Source organism: Macaca nemestrina, chromosome 4, assembly GCF_043159975.1.
Source record: "Macaca nemestrina isolate mMacNem1 chromosome 4, mMacNem.hap1, whole genome shotgun sequence".
Taxonomy (NCBI): Eukaryota; Metazoa; Chordata; class Mammalia; order Primates; family Cercopithecidae; genus Macaca; species Macaca nemestrina.
Genome location: NC_092128.1, coordinates 8,227,998 through 8,252,084, shown reverse-complemented (window position 1 = coordinate 8,252,084; position 24,087 = coordinate 8,227,998). Strand labels below are relative to the sequence as shown.

Genomic DNA, 24,087 nt, shown 5'->3' with positions numbered 1-24,087 from the left:
AGGCAGGAGGATCACTTGAGCCTAAAAGAGTTTGGGACCAGCCTAGGCAACATAGTAACAGGGTCTCGCTCTGTGGCTCAGGCTGGAGCACGATGTCATGGTGTGATCTTAGCTCACTGCAACCTCTGCACCCCGGGCTCAGGTGATCCTCCCACCTCAGCCTCCCAAGTAGCCAGGACTACAGACCAGGACTACAGACATACACCATCACACCCAGCTAATTTTTCTTTCTTTTTTTTTTTTTTTTTCTTGAGACGGAGTCTCGCTGTGTCTCCCAGGCTGGAGTGCAGTGGCGTGATCTCGGCTCACTGCAAGCTCCGCCTCCCGGGTTCACGCCATTCTCCCGCCTCAGCCTCCCAAGTAGCTGAGACTACAGGCGCCCGCCACCACGCCCGGCTAGTTTTTTGTATTTTTAGTAGAGAAGGGGTTTCACCATTTTAGCCAGGATAGTCTCGATCTCCTGACCTCGTGATCCACCCGCCTCGGCCTCCCAAAGTGCTGGGATTACAGGCTTGAAATTTTTCTATTTTTAGTAGAGACGAGGTTTCTCCATGTTGTCCAGGCTGGTCTCGAACTCCTGGACTCAAGCAGTGCCCCTCGGCCTCCCAAAGTGCTGGGATTACAGGCATGAGCCACTGCACCCAGCCTCTACAAAAAATTTTTAAAACTGCCGGGCGCGGTGGCTCACGCCTGTAATCCCAGCACTTTGGGAGGCCGAGACGGGCGGATCACAAGGTCAGGAGATCGAGACCATCCTGGCTAACACAGTGAAACCCCGTCTCTACTAAAAATACAAAAAATTAGCCGGGCGCAGTGGCGGGCGCCTGTAGTCCCAGCTACTCAGGAGGCTGAGGCAGGAGAATGGCGTGAACCTGGGGGCGGAGGTTGCAGTGAGCCGAGATCGCGCCACTGCACTCCAGCCTGGGTGACAGAGCGAGACTCCGTCTCAAAAAAAAAAAAAAAAGGCCGGGCGCGGTGGCTCAAGCCTGTAATCCCAGCACTTTGGGAGGCCGAGACGGGCGGATCACAAGGTCAGGAGATCGAGACCATCCTGGCTAACACGGTGAAACCCCGTCTCTATTAAGAAATACAAAAAACTAGCCGGGCGAGGTGGCGGGCGCCTGTAGTCCCAGCTACTCGGGAGGCTGAGGCCGGAGAATGGCGTAAACTCGGGAGGCGGAGCTTGCAGTGAGCTGAGATCCGGCCACTGCACTCCAGCCTGGGTGACAGAGCGAGACTCCGTCTCAAAAAAAAAAAAAAAAAAAAAAAAAAAAAAAAAAATTTTTTTAAACTTAGCCAGGTGTGGTGGTACACTCCTGTAGTCTCAGCCACATGGGAGGCTGCTGCAGTTAGATAAGCTATGATTGTGCTACTGCACCCCAGCTTGGACTATATTTAGCAAGACCTTGCCTCTGAAAAAACGCACACGAGAAAGAATGCCTTTCTTTTAGTGCTCATACTGTGCCAGGCACTGCCTATGTGCTTACTTGCCCTTCTCGTATTCCTGCAATTTTTGGAGCATCCCTGCAGGGTAGTATTAACCCCATTTTGCAGATGAGGAAACTGAGGTACAAAGATGTAAAGTAAATGGCCCAAGGCTGCTCATTCAAATGGTGGAGACAGGACCTGTACCCAGGAAATCTGGCTTTGGAGCCTGTGCTGCCACCTTTATGCACAGGGAAAAAGATAAGACCTTTAAAAACAGAGCAGAAATGTAGAAGAATGTTGTCTAATCTTAGGATGAGAGATCCTCTTAAGCGGACAGAAAACCCAGAATTTATAGAGGAACAGACTGACAAATTCCCCCCACCCCCAGCTTTTTATTTTGAAAAATGACAGCATTTAAAAATGTGATCATTATTAACATTTTACCGCATTTGCTGGCTCTCTGTCACTGTCTCACTCTCACATATGTTTTTTTCAGCAGTTGTAGACACACTGACACATCTTCCCAAGCTCTTCAGCAGGCATCTCCTGAGGACAGGCACATTATTCTACACACCCATAACACCAGAATAGCACCCAGAAAGGTCGGAAGAATTTCCTAATATCATTTAATAGCTGACCCATAACCACACTTCCCCAGACATGCCTGAAAGGTCTTATAGAGCTTTTTTTGTTTTCCTAGATAAGGATGGAACAGGGTCCAATGTGATACCTTTTCCCCCATGACGTAGACTTACTGTAGGGCCAGGACCCATTTTCCTGTAGAAGGCCCGAGTCCTGGAACCGTGGGCTGGCTGGTGCTGGGTGTTTTCTCTCTTGTTCCTTTCTCCCTTGTGGGGTCTTTGAACTGAACTGTGATCTGGAAGCTCAGCAGGAACACCCCGTTCCTCCACAGGACCACGCCCTTAGTGCTGTCAGGGGCATGAGGACCAGGTCTCCCCATTGTGAAGGTTCCTTTCCTTCCTCTGTAATTAGTAAGTGGTCTGTGGGGGTGATCATTCCACACCCTCAAAATAAACTGCCCACCACAACTCTTCACCTGATGGTTTTAGCGTCCATTAATGATCCTTGCCTGAGTTGATGATATTGGGGTTGTCAAGGTGGCCGTAAACCCCACAATCTTTCTATAAGTATTAGCCAGTGTTCTTCTGTTAAGAACAGCATCTCCCCACCTCTTATCATTAGTGTCGCCCTTGTGTCATGGATTTTGTTGTTCAAATGTTATAACCAGTTACAAAACTAGCAGATGTAATTACATTCTGGGTCATAAAGCAGGAGAAGCTGCTTGCAGTGCACATGTGCCGGATACATGCTTCACATGCCCGCTGTATGAAGAGCTCCTGCAGATTAAGGAAAAGATTTGAAAAACCCAAGAGAAAAACAGGCCAAAAAAAAAAAAGAAAAGAAAAGACAGGCAAAGAGTAGGATCAAGACAAATGAAAGAAGAGGAAATGCTTTGTGTTGTTGACGAACATGAAAAGGCGCAACCTCACTAGTAATCAGGGACATGCCCATCAGAAGAGCCAGGGGCTGGTTCCCCGGTTAGAAGAGCAGACTGCTGGCGCACAGGGTGCATGAACATCCTCACCCACTGCTGGTGGAGAGCAGGAGAAGGGATTGCTACAATCAAGCTGGAAAAGTAACTGGGCGTTATCCATTCACATGAAACATTCACATGCCTTGAGAAGAACACACCATAGGCACACAGTATCCATTTCAGCCTTGCTTGTAGTAGCTAAAAAAGAAGGAAGTGACGTGAGTGTCCCTCAGCAGGAGAAGGGTTGAAGAATGGACAGAACATTCATACTGTGAGATGCTATGAAGCCAGACCACTGGAGCAAGCTAGAGCCAACCCAGTGGCCTGGGGAGGGCCCCAGGTGCCCCTGACTTGGCAGTTTGGTGTGAACTGCAGTGTGAGCAGGAGCTGGGGGGACAGTTACTCAGGACGCACCCGTGTTAAGGAGAGGGAAGAAGGCATGCGGCCCAAACAGCGGTTTTCTGAGCATGTTGTGAATGTTTTCATACCCTGAAATACAATTGAAAAAAGATTGGCATAGTGCACATTTATACTAGTCACAGCTTGTTTTCTTCCTTTGTATCCCCTCAGAGTCTGACTCAGAAAAATTTGCTCTCCTCATTCCAATGGGGAACAGTCTTCTGTTTCTTTTTATAAAGTAATGTATCATCTGTAAATATTTCAGAAAACAGGGTGATGTACACTTACTGCAGAAAAACATAAAAGAAGCAAAAGAAGTCACCAGTAATTCTAACCAGAGGCAGGCAGCCACTGTCACCATTTCATCATTATTTTGATATTTTCTTGCATTTTTTTATACAGGTCCATACAATTTTGTTACATAAAAATTTGTATCTGACTTCTTAAAAAATCAAGTGTTATGCCAGTCATGGAGGCTCACACCTGTAATCCCAGCACTTTGGGAGGCTGAGGTGGGAGGATCATTTGAGGCCAGGAGTTTCAGACCACTCTGGGCAACATAGGGAAATTCCGTCTCTACAAAAAAAAAAAAGAAAAAAAATTAGCTAGGCATAGTTGACACACACCTGTGGTCCCAGCTACTTGTGGGGCTGAGGTAGGAGGATCTCATGAGCCCGGGGGGCTGGAGGCTCCAGTAAGCTGTAATCTTGCCACTGCACTCCAGCTTGGGGAACAGAGCCTGTCTCCAACCCCTCCAGTCCACCCCCCAACACCACATACACACACACACACACACACACACACACACACACACACACACACACACACACACAGTCAAGCATTACCACCCACCTATGCTTGGTAAGAGTTGTTTTTTTTTTGTTGTTTTTAAGTCAGCTCATGTTTAATTGTGACATTTTAAAATTGTACAAGTATTTTGACGTCTGCCCCCCATATTTAGTCTCTTAAAATGACAAGAAAACACCAACCAATCACAGGTTTAATGAGTTTAATAACTTTACCTCTCAGTTCCTATTTGTAGCACCCAATATTCCTTTGAAATATGAAACAGACCTGTCAGTGGCCAGCAGTGAATTTCTGCCCGACAAGCAGAGCTGAAAGTTCAGGTACTCTGAGCATTGTGTTGCAGTGGCACTTGTCCAGAATTGGTACCTTCCCATAGTTGGGGGACTTTAAATGTACCAGTGAAAATCGCTTTTTCCTCTTCAAGGGGAAGAAAGAAAATCACTCCTCAAAACACAGCAGATCTGGCTGTGAGGTCTTTCCTTTTGTCTCTTCAGGCTGGTAAAAGAGTCTTTGCAAAAATTTATATTAAATTAAGTTATTTATTTTTTCAAGACTGGGTCTAACTCTGTTGCCTAGGCTGGAGGACAGTGGCACAATCTTGGCTCACTGCAACCTCCACCTCCCAGGCTCAAGCGATCCTCTCACCTCAGCCTCCTGAGTAGCTAGGACTACAGGCATGCAACACCAGCCTCAGATGCTTTTTTTTTTTTTTTTAGATGGAGTTTCACTCTGTCACCCAGGCTGGAGTACAGTGGTACAGTCTTGACCCACTGCAGCCTCCTCCTCCCGGATTTAAGCAATTCTCCTGCCTCAGCCTCCTGAGTAGTTGGGATTACAGGCACGTGCCACCACGCCCAGCTAAATTTTGTATTCTTAGTAGAGATGAAGTTTCGCCGTGTTGGCCAGGCTGATCTTGAACTCCTGACCTCAGGTGATTCGCCCACCTCAGTCTCCCAAGTGCTGAGGTTACAGGCATGAGCCACCGTGCTTGGCCTCTCAGGTGCTTTTAAACTTCTGTCCACTAGACTCTCAGCCTGTCTGAATCTTTTTAAAAATCGCTGCACTGTTACCTGCACTTGTCTAGAGTGCCCCTCGCAGTGCAGCACCTTCGTACATCTGCAGCTGCACTTCCAGAGCTGTTTTCCACACCTCCTCCACATCAGTCCTGAAAAATTAGTGCAATGATTTGAACACTTTATTGCATCTTCTGTTTATAAAAATATTTTGCGGCCGGGTGTGGTGGCTCACGCCTATAATCCCAGCACTTTGGAGGGCCAAGGGAAGTAGATCACCTGAGGTCAGGAGCTCCAGACCACCCTGGCCAATATGGTGAAACCCCGTCTCTCCTAAAGATACAAAATTTAGCTGGGTGTGGTGGCAGGCACCTGTAATCCCAGCTACTCAGGAGGCTGAGGCGGGAGAATCACTTGAACCCGGGAGGCGGAGGTTGTAGTGAGCTGAGATCGTGCCATTGCACTCCAGCCTGGGTGACAAGAGCGAGACTCCGGCTCAAAAAAAAAAAAAATTTTTTTTTTGCTTTTGTGGCCGGGCACCATGGCTCATGCCTCTAATCCCAGTACTTTGGGAGGCCTTTTGTAAAAAATATAAAGACAAGTGGAAGTGCTGCTGCTGCTGACAGGGAATTAATCTCATACTTGGAATGTATTTTAGAGACTCACTGGGCTGGAAGAGGCAGAACTCTAGCTCATGGGACTTCAGCTGGGCTGCCTGCTCAGTTGTAAAAAGAGAACAACATGTTTCAGTGTTGAAAGTGTAGGCGATGGGTCAAAGTTGTGAGGAAAAGGTGCAACACAGCATAGGGCCGTACGATGCTTCACATTCTGAGGCCGGAGCCCTCTCCGTCCCACCCTGTGGTGGTGGCTCACCTCCTGCCCCCACCCTTCAGGCCATGGGAGGGCTGGAGATGCCGCGAGGCGCAGGAGCCCCTGGCATGGCACCAGCCCACACCGGGGGTGTGGCACATGCTGGTTGCGTTCCTCTCCAGGGAGGAGCTGCTAGAAAGCAGAGCCAAGCCCACAGCTGCTGTTGCTGGTCAGAGCTAGAGTGGCGTCAGGGGCACTCCCAGGGTCTTAGAACATGGCCAGATGGGACAAAGCCAGGAGGCCAGATGGGGGAGATGCTGAGGGACCAAGTCTTCCAGGGGAGAGCCTTCGTCCTGTCCACCATTGCGCCCAGCACAGAGCTCGTGGATAGACAGGTAAACAAACTACTCTCAAGTACCATCTATAGTACTACAATACCGCTATGTCACCAGCCTGGTGTCGAAAGGCCATTTTCAGCTGGAATGACAGCCATTCCCATCCCCATCCTGGGGTAATCTGTTTCCCTGCGCCATGCATTGCCCTCCGTCCTGTGGCTCTCTCTGCCACCAGCCCCTCTGCCGCCTTCTCTCCCTCAGCTTTTCCCTGGGGAGGAGAGGAGCAAAGTCACTGGGGAGCTCTCAGACCAACACCCTGACCTCTGGAGATGGGGCAGAATCCCTGGGCCTCTGAGCAGCCCTCAGAGGGTCCCAGGGATGTAGGCTGGGTCCTACGCCAGTCCAGACTGCCAGCCGTCACCTTGAGGCAGGATGGGGCAGAGACTTCAGTCTGCTTGCCCTGAATGCACTTAGTAAGCCCTCAAAAAAATAATGTGAAATGATGACTTAGAGGGCCCAAGCTCCAGCCTGGGATTCTGGAGTCCTGGGCCCTACCCAGACTCTGTCACTGCTGGGCTGTGTAACTGCAAGCAAGTTACTTCCCCTCTCTAGGTGTCACTGCCCTCATCTCTAAAAGGAGAGGATGAACCAGAACACGAGTTCTGAACCTGGAACCCATGGCGGGGATTAAGGCGACCCGGACCTGCTCAGAAAACACCTGTGTGTTCTTCCCGGCATGCACTAGCTTTTCTGGAGAGCCCACAGCCTCCTAGGGCTGTGGTAATAAACCATTGTAAACAGGGTGGTTTGAAACGACCTAAGTCTGTTCCTAGCTGGCTGCAATGGCTCACGCCTGTAATCCCAGCACTTTGGAAGGTCAAGGCCAGATGATCGCTTGAGCCCAGGAGTTCTAGGCCAGTGTGGGCAGCATAGTGAGACCCCCACCTCTGTTTTTTTTTAAAAAAGAAAGTAGAAAAAATAGCTGGACATGGTGTTGCATGCCTAAAGTCCCAGCTACTTGGGAGGCCGAGGCAGGAGGATTGCTTGAGCCTAGGAAGTCGAGGCTGCAGTGAGCTGTGATTGCCTGGGTAACAGAAGGAGACCCTGTCTCAAAAACCGAAAAGTTTCTTGTGCCACAGTTGTGGAGGCCAGATGTCTGAGATAAAGGTGTGGGAAAGGCCACGCCCCCTCTGAAGGCACTAGGGAGAGATCCGCCCCACACCTCTCTCCGTGGCTTGTTGATGGCCGTCTTCTCCCTGCATCTCTTCACATTGACTTCCCTTTGTGTCTGTCGATGTGCCCAAATTCCCCCCTTTTAAAAGGACACGAGTCATACTGGATTCAGGGCCCACCCTACTCCAGTATGACCTCATCTGAATTACATCTGCAACAACCCTATTTCCAAATAAGGTCACATTCTGAGGTCCTGGGGGTTAGGACTCAGGACTCTCCAAGGTCCTCCCTATCTCTGAGGTCTCTTAGAGGGGAGGTGGAGGGACCAGCCCAGGAATCAAAGCCGAGCTGAGGGGGAGCTGCTAAGCTTTCATGGGCTGATCACATCTGCCTGGATTTCCGACATGAAAAGAGCTGGTTTCAGTAATCCCAGCATCCACTCTGGCTCTCCCTCGCCCAATAGGAACAGCTCCTTCTGTTGCTCACCCACTGCATGCCAGGTACCATGCGGCCCTCCATGCTCACAGTGCTGGCCTGCACAGCACCTTTAGCTGGAAGCTGGGTGATCCCTGATTTACAGACAGACCTGAGATTAAGGAGACCGTGGCTGATCACCCACTAATAGGGGCCAGAGGCTGAACTTGAATCCAGCTTTCTCAACTCCAGGGTACGCTGTGCCTTTCAACTTGGGGCCTGCACAGATTATTTTGCCTATGACTTCTCTCAAAAGACTGGCCCAGCCAGGGCCCATCTCTCTTAGGCCTTCCTCCCCACAAAGAGGCCAAAAGCCCCAGAAGCACAGTGCATGCTCAGCAAAGACCTTCACTCATTCACTCAGGGAATCTTGGCCATTTTCATGTACCTGGCAAGGTTCTGTTGTGGGGGCACTTGCTGACAGTGGCAAGTGTTAGATGATGTTGAGTATGGTCACTGAGATGCTCAGCCTCCCAAGGAAGGGATGCTTCAGCCACGGTCCAAATGACCTCAGGGAAAAGCAGGGCAGAGGCTTGGGAGGCATTAACGATGGATGGGGATGGAGGTGGGTCCTGGGGAGGGGGTCAGGTGAGAGCAAGCGGGTAGTCAGGAGCACAAAGGACGTTGGAAGAGAATAAGGGGTTTGGGTGCCATTCTCCACCAGCTGGAGAGCCATTGCAGGGCTTTGCTGAGAGGTGACCAGGTTATGGTTTGAAGAGGTCCACCCTGGCTGTAAAGGAAATCAGCTGGCATTGGTGGTGACGGAGGCTGGAGATGGGAAACCCATAGGAAGCTGCTGTGATGCTTAGGCCCAGGAGGATGGTGGCTTGCCTTTGAGTTGGAGAAAGGAGCTGGTGATGGATTTGGGCCACATTTAGGAGGCAGCGCCACCAGGACTGACACGGATTGGGCTGGGGGAGTGGCAAGGAAGGAAATGGAGGGTGATACTAGCAGGTTTTTGGCTTGTACAGCTCCAGAGCTCATGTGTTGCCACTGAAGATGGGGGATGCTTTAATGGAGCTGTTGGGGGTGGAATTTAGGTCCATGGCTGCTGCTGCAGCAACTCAAGTTGTCTCGGGACAGCTGCTGGGACACTTAGGGAGGACTGTGGCCTCGCTGGGGAGGCGTCCTGAGTTCTCTCCCCTGCCTCCCCATCTTCTCCTCTGATTCCCTAAGCTCTGACTTGGAGAGCCTGCTGGACACCAGCCAGTCCTGAGTGGCGAAGGGGGCTTGGTGTGGCCCCCACTGTCTCCCGGGCTCAGTGGCGGGGGTGTGGCTAGCCCTCGAATCCGCCAGCCTTCCCCGCCGCAGCCTAAGGCCCAGCTGCAGGAAGATGTTTTGCTGCCACCTTGTGGGCAAGGAGGGCCTGTTTGGGAGGGCCAGGGTGGTTCTGGGACCGCACCCGACTGCTGGAGGAAGCCAGAGTCTTCCCCTACACAGCCCGCCACAAGCTCCGGCTTTCAAGAGAAGGCTTATCCATCCTCCCTCATCTCCTCGAAAGAAATCTGCCAGCTCCCTGTGGGCCACATGGGCCGCAGTGGGCACAGCCAAAGTTCACCAGTGGATCAAGCAACACACACCTGGAGGCGACCAGGTCCCACATCCTCAGGACCAGCTTTCTCCTTCTGGCAGGGTCTCACACCTCACACCTGCCCAGGGGTGTTCCCTCTCCCTGTCACGACCCCCCTGGCCCCTCAGCCCCCTGTGCACATGCAAGCAGGGCAGCCGAGGCCCAGGCTAGCACAGGCATTGGGCATAACCAGAGTCAGCTTTTCCTCCTGACGTCCAAGTATTCCACAAAAGGGGGTCTCGAGCCCGGCTTCTGCGCTCTCTGGCTCCAGGGAAGGCTATGTTCGTCCTGCCCCAGGATGCACACTGCGGGCATTTGTGAGAGATTTCCTCTTAGTCCCCCAGAAACTTCCACAGAGCCTCTCAGCCCCTAAGAGGCAAATTCAGTCCGGTGCTTCCGGTGGCCTTAATAAACAGAGACTGACATGAGGGCTTGTGTTGTGGGATTTCAGTCCTGTTCGTGTAATCCCAGCCTGGAGCTTTTTAGGGCTGTCCTAATTTCCTTTGGGCCCAGTAGGTAGTGGCTCTGTGTGAGCACAGCTGTTTGCTGTTTGCTGTGTGTCTTTGGAGCAGAATCTTATCGGGCAGAATAGAGACCTTATCTCTGACCCTGGGCTGAACCAATGAGGAAAAGGTGTGTGCCAGAAGCTGTTCTCCTTTTCAGGGTCTTTGACTGGCTTGATGTCCTGAGACATTTATGTGGGAGCAGGTGCCCTTCCCTGTCTAGTTTCTCCGGGTCAGGAAAGCTTTCTGGGGAAAAGGACTAGGAAGGAGGAGGCAGCCAGGTGAGGAAGAGGAAGCTGTTCCGGGTTTGGGAGTTGACCCAGGTGGCACTTTCTCCTTGGACTGATTCTGCAGGTGCAGTGGGACTTACGTGTCTTCTGAGACTGTAAGATGTTCTTCTGGGGACTGGGATTGCTGCCTGCCTTCCCTGAGAACTACACACGCGCCCACGTGTGTGTGTGTCTATCTGTGTCTGGCATGTATGCAGCTGGGGCCTTAACCCCCTTCTTTTCCATCCTTCTGTTCTCCCACTGAAAGAGCCAGCTAGGTTCTAAAGTGACCTATCCCGTCGGGTACCTTGTCCCCATCCCCTCTCCGTCCCCAGAGGTCGGCTCCCATAGCTGCTGTCCTGTGCTTGCTTCTTATTTATTTCTTGAAACAGGGTCTTGCTCTGTGGCCCAGGCTGGAATGCAGTGGCTTCATCTTGGCTCACAGCTACCTGGACCCTCTGGGCTCAAGCGATCCCCACCTCAGCCTCTCAAGTAGTTGGGACCACAGGCTCATACCACCATGCCTGGCTAATCTTTCCTTTTGTTGTTGTTGTTGTTGTAGAGACGGGGTTTCACCATGTTGCCCAGGCTGGTCTCCAACTCCTGGACTCAAGTGATCTGCCTGCCTCGGCCTCCAAAAGCACTGGGATTACAGGCACGAGACATGGTGCCTGATTTTTGTATTTTTAGTAGAGATGGGGTTTTACTATGTTGGCAAGGCTGGTCTTAGACCCCTGACCTCAGGTGATCCACCCGCCTCGGCCTCCCAAAGCATTGGAATTACATGCATGAGCCACCGTGCCCAGCCCTTTGCTTGCATTTTCATTGGCTTGCAGAATGGGCTTGTGAGTGGGCAGCCTTATTCTTTGGCGGAACAGCCATTCCCTGTTGTGTGTGAGAGAGAGGACAGATACACGCAGATAGGGAGGTCAAGGCAGAATGCATTTCCTTTTGATCTGCAGCTCAGTGACGTTGGCTGGCTTCACTGAGTTGTGTTCTTGTCTCTCTGCCTGCCTGAGGACCCGCGAAGGGTGCTTCTGCAGGTGCTTCTATTGTGGGGGCGAACATGCATCCCGTAGGGGAAGAAGCTGTCTTCACAAACGCTAATAACTAGTCCTATGGAAATACAAACTCACCACCAGGGCCTCTCCAGGCCTGGGAGATCCAGCCCAGGACTTGGGAATTTCCAGTGCTCTTTCTGCAGGGAGCACCTAGGATGGAGAGGCCCTGCCTTCCTTAGGCATTCCCACCCAGCCCCTCAGGAATGTGCCACTTTTATCTCCTACTTGGCTCTGACCAGGTCCATGGAATTCTAAAACTGAAAAGGACACTGGAAGTTGGGCTGTACTGGGGGTGGAGAAAAGTGGGCAGTATTATCTCTTTAAAGGAAATGCAAGCCCCTCGTCCCTTGCCACTACTTAAACTGGTTTCTCCTGATCTGCCGGTGGTATTGAGGCAGCCAGTGGTTTCTGACTTTGTGGATGACAGGAAACTGGCTGGTCTTCAGAGCCTGGGAGAGGACTGATGTTTACAATGCAGTGTCAATCACAGCCGGGGAGCTCTTGCCCCCATTCTGGGTGAGCCCTGGGTTTATTGGGTGTCCAGGCAGCCCACAGTCATGAATTGGAAGGGCTTCGGAACTTGGAGGAGTGTTTTCATTTACAGAACCTCAGGCTCCAGCCAGTACCGCAGGCTACCACTTGATCTCGGCCCATCATCCCGACAGGAGGTGAGACCCAGTGAGCAGCAGGGGCCTGGAGAGGTCCGGGCCTCAGAAGTGAGTCACTCACCCAGAACTGCGGCCGAGGTTATCTTTGATTTCTCTGCTGCCCTTAGGCAGGACGCTTAACTCAGTCCAGACAGATGAGTATCTTCCGGATTTTATAATCTCCAAAGAAGACAGCCTCAGTCATCAACAGAAGCCAACTGTAGCAGCCAGCAGCTCTCGACCTCAGAATGTCAGAGCCAAAAGCTAAGACAAGACCACCGCGCTGAAGCTCGCGTGCTGCAGATGAGGACTCTCCCGCAGAGCCGGCATGGCTGCCTCTGACTTCTCACTCAGGCCTGTCATACTTCGGCGCCTCATGTTGTTCGCTTTTCTGGCTCTTCTTTTGAAGAATAAGAAATGGCCCACTTTTCTCCAAAATGGGGCCCAGTGTGTGGTGGACTGAGGACTGTTATTTAGTTGGCCTGCTCGTAATGACAGCACCTCACCTACCTGCTTGATCCTAGGAGGAGCCCTGGGCTGGAATTTCCTGTTTTCCGAGGGCTCCCGGGGGCTGCCCCAGCAGGCCGGCTCCCCCGCGCCGCGCCGCGCCGACCCGACCCGCCGTTCCCGGGTGTTCCAGGCCAGACTTGCCGCCTCTCTCTCCGGGCTGGGCTGGCTCCCGGCCTCTCCAGGTCTGGGCTTGCCGGCCGCGAGGTGGAGGAGTTGAGGGACTCAACTCGGCCCACACCAGGTGCCCAGAGGCCGGAGGTCCGTGCGCCCCGGCCGCGGCCCCGGCCCGGGCCCAGCCCTGTGCCCCTCGCCATGGGCCTGGCCAGCGCCCGCCGGCCCTGAGCATGGAGCGGGGCTGGCCGCAGGGGGACAGCTGTCCCAGGGAGCGGCCCGCCGTTTGCCGCCGCGCCCACAGCGTCTGCGACTCGCTGGACCTGCACGGCGCCCCGGCCGGCCGCGCGGCCGCCGCCCTGCAGGCCGCCCTGTGCGCCGCCCGTGAGCAGCCGGCGCGGCCGCGGAGCGTGTGCTCGGGCGGCCCCGAGCAGCCGCCCACCGGCGCCCGCGGCCTGCTGTTCGGCCTCCTGCGCCCGCGCCTCGGCCGCCGGGGCCCGGCGCCCTCGGGACCGCCCGTCTCGCCTGCGCCCAGCCCCGCGCCCAGCCCCGCGTCTAGCCCCGCGCCGACCCGGCGCAGCCGCACCCGAGGGGAGCCGATTCCGCGGCCCCGGCCGGCCAGCATGACTTTCCTGGAGGTGAACCGCTTGGAGCTGGCGGCGGCCGAGGCGCCCGGCGCGGGTCTGGGGCGCGCAGGCAGCGCGGGCTTCCTACGCGGCACGGCGCTGTGGAGCAGCCAGCGTTGGCCGGTGCTGCGCGGCGGGCGCGGGCCGGAGGGGCCCCGGCGCGGCCTGGCGGCACTCAGGAAGAGCTTCAGCTTCCGCCTGCGCCGCGGCCAGGAGGTGCGGCGCTCCGAGTCGGGGCTGCTGGCCCGGCCGCCCCGCGCGCGGACCCGTAGCGACGGCGACGCCGGCTCCCTGAGCACCTTCCCCAGCCGCCGCGACCTGCAGGGCGCCGACGCCCCGCGTGTCGCGCCGGAGTCCGGCCGCCCCCGCACCGCCGCCGGCCTCTGGAGGCTGCTCACCAGCCGCTTCCGCCGGAGGGAGCCCGCGCCCGCCGCGCCGCTGTGGAGCCGTCGGGCGGCTGCGGCCCCGGAGCTCCTGCGCGCGCCCAGCGGTAAGGGGGCTGGCCCGGGGGTCTGGGGGGCGTCTGGCAGAAAACAGCTCGCGGGAGAAAGGCCGGGCGCGCCCAGGTGAGGCAGGCTGCGGCGCGCGTCCGGGGCTAGCCGGGTCTGTGGTCTGGCCCGAGTGCCGTCCGCGCCTGGCGTCTGGGGTCTTCGACAGTGACCCAGGAGGACCGCCCGGAGGGTTCGCTCTCGGGTGCGGTCCAGGAAAGGAAGGAGACTCACCAGAGTCAGAGGGCTCTGGGCTAGGCCAGACACCTTTCCTAGTTCCCTGTCGGGGCAGCGTGCTCGCCTCCGGCTGCCCCGCGCTTGAGGTTAGGGACTGCTGTGGACCTGGTCGTCATAACTACTCTTTGACACAAACTTGGGACAGTGCCTCTGGAAGCCAGGGCAGTGCTGCCCAGCCAGAGAGGGGTTCCCAGAGCTGGCCCGAGCACGCATGTGGAACCTGGAGGTGACAGAGATGGGGGCCTGGCTGTCAGACGGCTCTGGGTATAAGGGACCTGCCAGTCAGGTTCTGAGAATGGACTGAAGGGAAGCGAGCCCAGGAGGCAGCCTCCCTGCTAAGGAGGAGCTTAGGGAGGAGGCAGGTGGGGTAGATGCCTCCCTATCCACCTGCCCCTGGCAGAACAGGGCCAGGCCAGACCAGGCTCCTCCCTTTTCACCCGGCTCAGGAATGTGGTGGGTGGCCCCACCCTGCCAGGTTGTGCTGTTCTTACTTGCAGGAGTCTGCCCCCCAACCAGGTGCCCAGCCCTTGGGTCTGTTCTGAGGCCTGCTGGATTGGCCTCTAGCTTGAGCCTAGTATTTGGGCCACAGGGGCACTAGGTCAGGTGTGGCTGGGTGGGGGGACAATAAACCTGCTGGAGCAGGAAGAGAGGAAGGACACAGGGCCGAGCCCAGTGGGACTGAGCCCACAGCCCTCAGAGTCCTGTTCTGAAGACCATCCTCACTCTGCTCCACTCAAAAAGAACCTTCCCACTGCCTCCTAGGGGATCTAGCGGTGAGGGTTGGGGGTCCCGTGGAGGAAGCTGCTGTCCTCTGGCCTGGGCCTGGGGAGGGCATCATAGGCGACACAGGCAGCAGTGGTTGGGACAGGTGTGTGTGCCACCCTGGCCCTGACGGGGCGGCTCTGTCTTCCGCAGACTCGTTTGTGAACAGCCAGGAGTGGACGCTGAGCCGCTCCGTACCGGAGCTTAAAGTGGTGAGTGCGGCCCATGGGCAGCGCAGGTGGCCTGGAGCCGGGGGGCGAGGCTGGGTGCCACGGGCCTGGGCCTTGCTTCTCCAGCTTCTGTCCCCTTCTCTGCTCAGCTTGGCCCTCTCTGCCCTCTCTCCTCCCCTTCAGCCCTGGCCTTTCTCCCTCCTGCCGCTTCTTTGCTTTTCCTGCTGGGTCTTCTCCCTCGTGCCCTCTGACCCACTTACCCCTTCCTCTCCCGCAGGGCATAGTGGGGAACCTATCTAGCGGGAAGTCAGCCCTGGTGCACCGCTATCTGACGGGGACCTATGTCCAGGAGGAGTCCCCTGAAGGTGAGCGTCACGGGCCCAGCCTGGGCCCTGAGGCCGGCCACTCCTCCCCCTCCTGCCCACAGCGGGGGAGAGTTGGGGGTCTCCAGCCCCCTTCCAGTCCTCTTACCTCCTCCATGGAAAGCTGTAGATTTCTTCTTGGCCCCTGGGCTCTTTCTTCACACTTTGGACCTGACTGTGCACTCTGTCCTAGGGGGGCGGTTTAAGAAGGAGATTGTGGTGGATGGCCAGAGTTACCTGCTGCTGATCCGAGATGAAGGAGGTCCCCCTGAGCTCCAGGTGATGCTCCTGCCCGGGGTTAGGGCCCACCCCTGTGCCCGGAGCCCTTTCTTGAGCTTGCTGGTTGGGACTGGGAGAGGTGGTGTGTCCAGGGAGAAGGGTCCACTTGGGTCCACCTGCCCTGCGTGGGAGTTTGCCAGGTCTAGTTGCGGGCGCTAATTTTACTTGGTTTCCCCTAGTTTGCTGCCTGGGTGGATGCAGTGGTGTTTGTGTTCAGCCTGGAGGATGAAATCAGTTTCCAGACGGTGTACAACTACTTCCTGCGTCTCTGCAGCTTCCGCAACGCCAGCGAGGTGCCCATGGTGCTTGTGGGCACGCAGGGTGAGGCGGGGCCCTGCAGGAGCTGGCAGAGAGTAGGAGGCCCCGGGCAAGGACGCATGGGGGGGATGGGCAGGTGTGAGAAAGCCCCCAAGCCCCCACTGTTTTCCCAGTGCTGACCGGGACTGTCAGTGCTCTCCATCTGCTCATGTCTGAGGGCTTTTGTGCCCACTGAAACCTGCCGTCCCAGTGACTAGCAGGTCCGTATTTTTTTAGATAAATAAACATGCTCAGAGCTGAAGTGCTTGCTGGTTTGCACTCAGTGAGGCCATGGCAGGATTGAAATGAGATCCAGGCGCCTACATTCTTGGTGCTCTGTGTGTTCCACTCACCAGGCCCTTTGCCCACCTGCTCTTAGGCCAAATGCCCCCCACCACACTACTCCAGCTTCTCCGAAAGCTGAGTGACTCCCGCCCTCCCACCTCCAACAGACGCCATCAGCGCTGCGAACCCCCGGGTCATCGATGACAGCAGAGCCCGCAAGCTCTCCACAGATCTGAAGCGGTGCACCTACTACGAGACATGCGCGACCTACGGGCTCAATGTGGAGCGTGTCTTCCAGGACGGTAACTCGGGTGCCGGGCGGGAGTCACTGGCAGCCGAGGCCCCAGTGCTGGTGATTGGAAGGCTCCCAGTGAGCAAGGCTGTATGTCTGGGGGGAGGTGCTAAGCCAGGTTTTTCCCTTCTCTCCAGTGGGTATAATTGACTCTGCTGTCCCCTGCAGTGGCCCAGAAGGTAGTGGCCTTGCGGAAGAAGCAGCAACTGGCCATCGGGCCCTGCAAGTCACTGCCCAACTCGCCCAGCCACTCGGCGGTGTCCGCCGCCTCCATCCCGGCCGTGCATATCAACCAGGTTCGGCCTGCATCCTGCCCCGCCCTGCCTGTGTCCGCCATGTCTGTCTTGCCTCTGTGCGTCCTGCCACTTGTGCTGGCCTCCTGCTCACACCTGTCCACCTTCCTCTGGCCTCCCAGCCTTGCATGTGGCTTGGAAACATTGGTTGGAATTCCATTTAGCCTGCACCATAGCCTTGGCCTCATCCCTGCCCCATGGTGCCTGACCCTTCCCGCTGCAATCCCCACTTCTGTCTGCTCTCCACCATTCCACGGCCTGCATTCCCTACCCCGATGCCCTCTGCTGAAAGTCCTGGGCCACCCACAGATGGTGTGGTCAACGCAGCAGCCACTGCACTTTATCTCTGCGAATGGCCATCATCTTTCCAAGGCCTGCCCTGGCTGCAGCTGGCGTTCCAGGACAGCCTGGTTGCATTTCAGGGACCCCCCCCTTTAGGGCTGTGAGAAGGCGGCAGCATTCCCACGTGGGAAAAAGGAGGAGGAGGGCTGTGTCCTCACTGTCTCTGAGCAGCCCCGCCTGACACCGACAGAGTGGGACTTGTGCAGCTCACTTCTGCAGTGGTCCGTGTCCCAAGGGGCAGGTTGTGGAGGGGCAGTGGTCCAAGCACCTCTTGTACAGGTTAGGATTCAAGGGAGGCAGCCGGGCAGGCCACACCCTCTAGTGAGGGCAGTTGCGGTGCGGGCCACCTGGTTGTGCCGTGCATGTTTCCTGAGTCCTGGAGGAGCTGCCATACCGTTTCTTCTCCATTCTGTGATCTCTGTCTTTTTCTTTCTTTCCCTTCTCTGTTCTACATCTACACCTTACTCTGACTGGGAATCGTAGCTCTGTTCTCTCTGCCCCAGCTGTCATGGAATCCCTTTTCCCTGCCACGGGCATGCTAGGAACCACCCTCAGCCTCCCGCAGTGCCCTGGGCCACCCCCGGCTCCCGGCTCCCGCCTCCTGGCCTCCTGCACTCTAAACATACATCCCTGAATGTGAGAGTTTGTCCAGGGTGACCCTCTACCTCCTTCCAGACCACCTGCAGGTTAGGACTCCAGTCTGTTCACTGCCAGGCTCTGCAGCTGATTCTCGCCTGCCAGCCTGTGCCTCTGACTTAGCTCCCTGGTTGGCCAGAAGCACTCTTGCCGGGGTCCCAGGACGAGGGTTTGCTGCCCTAGTGGGGCAGCCCTGGCAAGGTGACAGTAGATCCTGCTGGCCTCTAGGCCAGGTGAATGTTTCTCCCATACTGCCTGTAGGGGCTAGTGGCCCCTCTGCTGCCCATGAGCCCTGGCCAGGCCCCCATGAGCACAGGGATTCCTGGCACCCGCCTGGTGCCCGTCCCGCTCCCTGACCCAGAGCTGCCCTCAGCAGCCCTCTCTGTCCTTAGGCCACGAATGGCGGCGGCAGCGCCTTCAGCGACTACTCGTCCTCAGTCCCCTCCACCCCCAGCATCAGCCAGCGGGAGCTGCGCATCGAGACCATCGCTGCCTCCTCCACCCCCACACCCATCCGCAAGCAGTCCAAGCGGCGCTCCAACATCTTCACGGTACGTGACTGCCCTCCTCCCCCGCCCAGCCGTCTTTGCTGCACAGGCAGGGCTGAGCGCCGAGCTCCCAGCCAGGAGGGGCGTGGGCAGCCCCAAGTCAGGAAGACGGCACCTGCAGTCTCTCCCTCAGATACACACGGCTCCTGAGGGTCCTTGCCGGTGCCCTCAGAGTCTTCCATACTGTTCCTCTGCGCCCACAAGGGGCTTTCAGTAGTGGCCCTCACCCTGTCCCTGCAGTCCTCCCTGCCCTCTGCCGCACACACTCACCCTCCCCGCTGCCTTCCTCTCTCCTAGGCCCCTTTAGGGTGTCTGTCAGCTTGAACGTATCCTTGGACTCACTTGGCCTAACTCCCCTGACCCCCTTTGATTCAACAGCTAATGAACCGGCGGCCGGAAGGCTGTTTGCCCAAGGCGACACAGAGGGTTAGCTGGCCCAGCTAGAGTCAGAGCCCAGGCCTCCCCGTCCGCCTTCCGGCTCTTTTTCCGTTACCCCACTGCCGAGGGGAAAATTCATGCTTTCCACCCACCGCTGTGATTGGTTTAACAAAGGCTTAGCCATCTTTTCCTGGGCTTCACCACGCTGCCTCGTTCCTCCCTCTCAGGTTTGTCCTGTCTCCTTGTGAGCTCCTCACTCACCCCTCACAAACCTCACACCCCACACCCGGGGGCTGTTGTGCTGGCCCGGCTGAGGGTGGCCCCTGGCTCTCAGGCCCCAGGGCCTGCTGTTTCTCCACTCCCAATGTGCGACACACAGAGCCCATCCAAACCCTAACCCTCCAGCCGGGCTTGGCTGGATGTTCCAGGAGTCTTGGGCCAGACAAAGGTGGGTGAACCCCCGTGTGGGTTGTCACGAGAGTGCCCGCCCCTCCGCGTCACTCCATGCGCCTCTTTCCAAGAGCAGGGCTTGGCTTGGCTCTCAGCCTGGGCCTGAGTGCGGCCGGCCAGGCCAGATCTCCGGACCCTGCCCGGACAGAGCTGGCGCTTCCAAGCCCTGCTCACTCATCCTCGCCTCTGCCTGCCCAGCTCACTTCTCCCTCCCTGCTGCCTGCCTCCGTCCCGAGCCCGCCACCTGCCCTCGCGGCCATCCATGCTAACAGAGCCTCTGTGCTGACGGCTCTGCCACACATTGCAGCTGCCCGGCCCTGACCCTGCCTAGATGCGCAGCTTCTCCTTTCTGTCCATGGCCATTGAGACATTAGAGCGGGGAGGGGGGGCTGCTCGAGCCCACACCTGCTGCTGCTGCTGCTGCGGGGCCCTTGGGTGCCTCTGTCCACAGTGACTGCCGCCAGGGCCTGGGCACCCTGCTCCCTGGCATCATGCCTCAGTCATCCTCTGTCTCAGTTCCATTCTTAATCTCCCCTTCCCCTTGCTGGCGAGCTCTGTAGCAACCCCAGGGCACCCCCTGCCTTCCCCTGCCCTGCTACCCTCTCCTCCACCCTTGCCCAGCCCCTGGCCTCCTCCCTTGGCCCCGTGCTTCCTGCCATTCTGTGCTCTCTGCTGCCTGCCTCGACTGTGCTGCCCTCCATCCTGGCTGCTCACGGCACGGCCTTCCCTCTGGCCCTTCCATTCTCTCCATCCTCACAGCGGCGACCTTATATTTTCTTTCCATTGTTTCCGTGGTGACCTCACTTGCACCATCATCCCTGAGGCAGCCTCAAGACGCGTCCGTCTCTGTGGGTGTATCTTGGGACCTCCCCTCTCATCATCGCTGTTGGGGCCTCCCCTCTTCTCCCTCATCGTCCTTCCCAGCAGCGACGTGCTTGCTTGAGGGCGAGCCCCTTATGTCCTGCTTGCTCTGTGGCTAGTGACCCCCACTGGACATGGTTGTGCTGTCTCCAGTCTCTCCTGTGACTTCATGTGCTCATTTCGTTGCTGCTCTTGCCCCAGTTCCTGTCCGCATGGGGAGGTGCCCCTCTGGGCTCCCAGGGGTCCTCTGGTGGTTGGGGCCTCTTGGCTCACAATCTGGCTGGGGTGGGCTTCACCCCACTCCCCCCAACCGGCTCTTCTGTCTGGGGACCCGGTGGCAGCAGTCCCATCCACCTTCCTCCTCCCTGGGCCGAAGGGGCAGAGGGCTGTGGCGGTTCAGGCCGTGGAGCCTAGGAGGGGATGGGGCGGTGCCACCTGTGGAGCTGCTGGGCGGCACTTTGCTCTCTGGTGGCTCTTTTGCCCGGTTCTCCTTGTTTTCTTTGGCCTTGCTTTCTCCCACACTGCAGTTGTGGCCCTGTGTCCCCTCGCTCTGCCCTTGGCTTCTGGCAGCCTGGGAGAACAGGAGGGATGGGGCCTGGGCTGCCTTGTGGCAAACATACCATCCCCTGCTGAGGTGGACGCTTGGCCTGTGTCTGGCCAGCAGGTGCCGCTGCCGCCCGCCGCCGCCGCCTCCTCCTCCTGGTCCTTCTCCTCATCCACCTCCTCCTCCTCCTCCTCCTCCTCCTCCTGTCCTTCTCCTCCTCCTCCTCTTCATTCCGCTGCCGCCGCTCCCCAGGCGCCTGGGTCTCTGCCCTCACCGGTGCTGACCGACTTGTGCGGGGCTTGAGTATAACTTGCCAAAATCTTTATTCTTTCGATATTTGCAGATATGTGCCACTGTTTCCAACTTTTCATCAACAAAAAGGCCTTTCCAACTCCTTCCAAATTAGAAGACCAGTTGGTGACACACAGCACCTCTGGACATGCCCCCTGTGCGGGGCCGGAGGCGGGCCGGGCCCTGGGACTGCTCTCAGATGAGAAGCGGCCGCCGAGCTCCCCACTCCAGAGACCCACGGGAACCTTTGTAACTAACCCCACCCCCAGGGAAGGCTAGGAGCGCCGGAGCCCGCGCTGGGGGCTGCCGGGGACCAGGCCCGGCCGGACGCTGCAGGCTCGCTGCATGGAGAAGAAGGCAGCTCTGCCCCACGCCCGGCGCTGGCCAGCGCGACGAGGCCCAGAGGGGCGGGGGAGTCCAAGCCCGCCCAGCCCGGCTGCTCCTGGGGGGCGCTTTCCTGCCCCTCCCCTCCTCTGCTCCTTCCTGCATGGACCTCTGCCGTTCCTGCTCCTGCTCCGGAAGCCGCCGCCGCCGCCGCGCTTGCCTTGCCCCCTCTTTTTGGCCTCCCCCTATTTCCTAGGATCCGCATTCGGGTGGACTCTGCCCCAGGAGCTTGACAGGGTGCAGGGCCTCTTCTGGCCTCTCTCCTCTCTCTGTCCATCCACTGTGCCCCTTGGGCCACGCCGACGCGCTCGGTGCCACGTGCCATGTGGTGTCTGTGCCGCAGATGGGCCATCTGCCCGCTCACTTGTGGACTTTGCGCTCCCGGTTGTCGCGCCCTGTGCTCCCGACCAGCAGCCCCACCGACCACCTCCTTGCCCCTGCTTCTCTTACGCCCCCGCCCCGGGCGTGCTCCTCGCGCCCTTGGCCTCTCTGTCCTTGCTCTTTTGTAAGGGGCGGGCCCGGCTCAGTGACCTGTGCTGCTCTGTATGGTGCCGTGTGTAAGAATAAACCCGTTGGAATACTCGTGGTCTCAGTTCCTTCCCGTCCCGCCGCCCTGGCCCGACCCACTGCTAGGGCTGCCCAGGAGGTGGGAGGCAGGAGGGAGGCCGGGAAGTCCAGGTGGGCAGTTCTCGGCAGACCCTGGGCCTCTTTAACACGCCTTTTGTTTTCTCTTCCAGTCTCGGAAGGGTGCTGACCTGGACCGGGAGAAGAAGGCCGCCGAGTGCAAGGTGGACAGCATCGGGAGCGGCCGCGCCATCCCCATCAAGCAGGTCAGCGCTTCTCTTCCCGTGTGCTCCAGGGCTCAGAATGAGGCCCAGGAATGTGGCTCTTCCCAGAGCCTCTTCTCATGGGGGAGATGGCATCAGAGGCCAGCACCACCCTCCCAGGCGGAGTCCTTAACAAGGGACAGGCTCTCCCGTGAGAAGCCGCCTTCCCTGCGCCGCCAACTTCTGGCCGCTAGATCTGCCTGAACCTTCTGATCACCACAGGAGGGCAGCAGAGAGCTACCTGCCGTGTTCAGCCAGTCGCTCAGCCTGTCCCGCTGGTTCTGGAGTTGGGTCTGGAGAGGGTTGAGTGGCTAAGGAAAATGAGCAACCCGAGGAGCCTTGCGTGGAAGGGGATACTGAGGGCTAGTCCAGCGCTAGGTCTGTTGGCATGGTTTTGTTAATAAGGGCCTCTGATCGTCTTTAAAGAAAAAAGTTGAGACTCTACCTCCTCACCTCTCCCACCTCCTTTCTAGTCAGTTCTGGGAGCAGTGGGCCTGCCTTCTGCCAGACCTCTGGTCTTGGGTTCCTGCACTGGACAGGGCATTGCCCCACAGAGGGCGTCTCTCTGGTGTGTTGTGCCAGAGCTGCTGGAGTAGAATGGGGAGGTGTGTCTTTGGCGTGTGGGCAAGAGCCTGAGGGGCTGGGGTGCCCATAAGGACGGGGGCAGTTGGCACAGAATTTCTTGGGATCCGGTGGCTGGAGAAGCCACGTACATAGGTAGCTGTACTGCCACGTTTTGACCACAGAGGAGGCTGATGTGGCCAGAGCACCTGAGCCCAGCGTGGCAAGGCCTGCGGTCAGGTGTGGCTCTCCTGGGCTGGGACTCATGGGCAGTGTGACCGCTTGTGAGGAGGGGCCAGTGTGACCAGGATTCATTCGTTAAGGCTGGGGGTTTCTGACCCCCTGCGAAAGTCCATTTAGAATGAAGAGTCCCAAGCAGGGTAGTGTCCCAGAGGGCAGAGTCCCACAGGGTCCCATGCAGTGATCTGTATTGTTTCCGCTCACCCCTCCTTGAAATGTTCATTGCATTTATGTCTGACAGTGACCACTCCAGTTGGGCCAGCCTACTGGGAGGCCCCCTGAAAAGCCAAGAGCACAGTGACAGCAGCCAGAGGCTTCACTGTTCGTTCATGGAGTGCCTGTGTGTGTGTGTGTGTGTGTGTGTGTGTGTGTGTGTGTGTCTTTGGGCAGAATCAGACCCTGCACAAACCTGTTGCTCATTTGGTCCCCTCTCTCCGGGCACCCCCTTTGTGGGGGCCCCTGCTAGATGATGCCCTGTGCTTTGGGCGTAGGCTTCTCAGCTCCCTACTTGGAGATGGGGAGTGCAAGGGAGGGCGTGGGCGGTGAGTGGGTGTGTAGACACACTTCACCGAATTCACTACGAAAATGGGACCACTTTCCTTAGGGTTGTACGTGCTCCCTTTCCTCACTGGGAGTTGTGGTCATCAGGGGCTGACTTATTCCCTGAATCTCTCACGTGGGAAGGAAGGAGAGATGTTGGGTTGGGGAGGAAGCCCTGTGAACTTGAACCTGGGGTCCAGTCTTACAGTCAGTAGGTCACGGGTGTTTTCACCCCTAAATCTCAGGGACGCTCAGTAGGAAGACCCTCTAGCTACACAGCCCAGAGGGGTGCCGCCTGCTGGGGGCAGGTGTCAGAGGCTTGTGCCTGATGCAGTGACACCCTATAAGGGGTGCCCGCTCCTTCCCGTTCTGTAACGATCACTCGCTAGGGGCGGGGCGCATCCGTTGTCTTCTTCCAGCTTGGTGGCCATTTCTGGCGCTTCCCCGCTCTCGGACCTCCCTGCTGCCACCGGTCCAGCCCCGCCAGATCTGTAGCCCCTCCTTGCTCCGCCCTCCTGTCCCGTTCTCCCGGTTCTGTTCCTTCCCCTCCCCCCCAGCTCCTGCTGGGAGTGGAGATTGCATTTCAGTTGCCATTTGCATTCCCAATCAATCCGGACTCCGCAATTAAGTCGGCTGGCGGAGCTGGGAGGGAGGCGGCGGCGGGAACGGGTCCTCTGGGGGCTGTCGCCTCCGCGCCTCCGCGCCGCTCCCATTCCGCCCCAGATTGCT

At 57.4% G+C, this 24,087-nt stretch overlaps 1 protein-coding gene across 8 annotated transcripts in view; it reads left to right on the top strand.

Moving 5' to 3' along the window:
• The window catches only part of LOC105474909 (ArfGAP with GTPase domain, ankyrin repeat and PH domain 3), a 57,345-nt gene that overhangs the window by 14,275 nt on the left and 18,983 nt on the right, over positions 1–24,087 (top strand). For 3 of the 8 annotated variants that reach the window (XM_011729809.2, XM_024790654.2, XM_071094230.1), the window contains exons 2-9: positions 14,932–14,990; positions 15,226–15,313; positions 15,504–15,589; positions 15,769–15,910; positions 16,339–16,473; positions 16,632–16,759; positions 18,127–18,285; positions 21,928–22,020. In XM_011729809.2, the coding sequence (XP_011728111.2) occupies positions 14,932–14,990; positions 15,226–15,313; positions 15,504–15,589; positions 15,769–15,910; positions 16,339–16,473; positions 16,632–16,759; positions 18,127–18,285; positions 21,928–22,020 (890 nt within the window). Of the gene's footprint in view, positions 1–14,931; positions 14,991–15,225; positions 15,314–15,503; positions 15,590–15,768; positions 15,911–16,338; positions 16,474–16,631; positions 16,760–18,126; positions 18,286–18,666; positions 18,888–20,858; positions 21,837–21,927; positions 22,021–24,087 lie in introns of those variants that run through there. The other 5 variants (XM_024790656.2, XM_071094234.1, XM_071094232.1 and 2 more) reach the window with 4 other exon arrangements.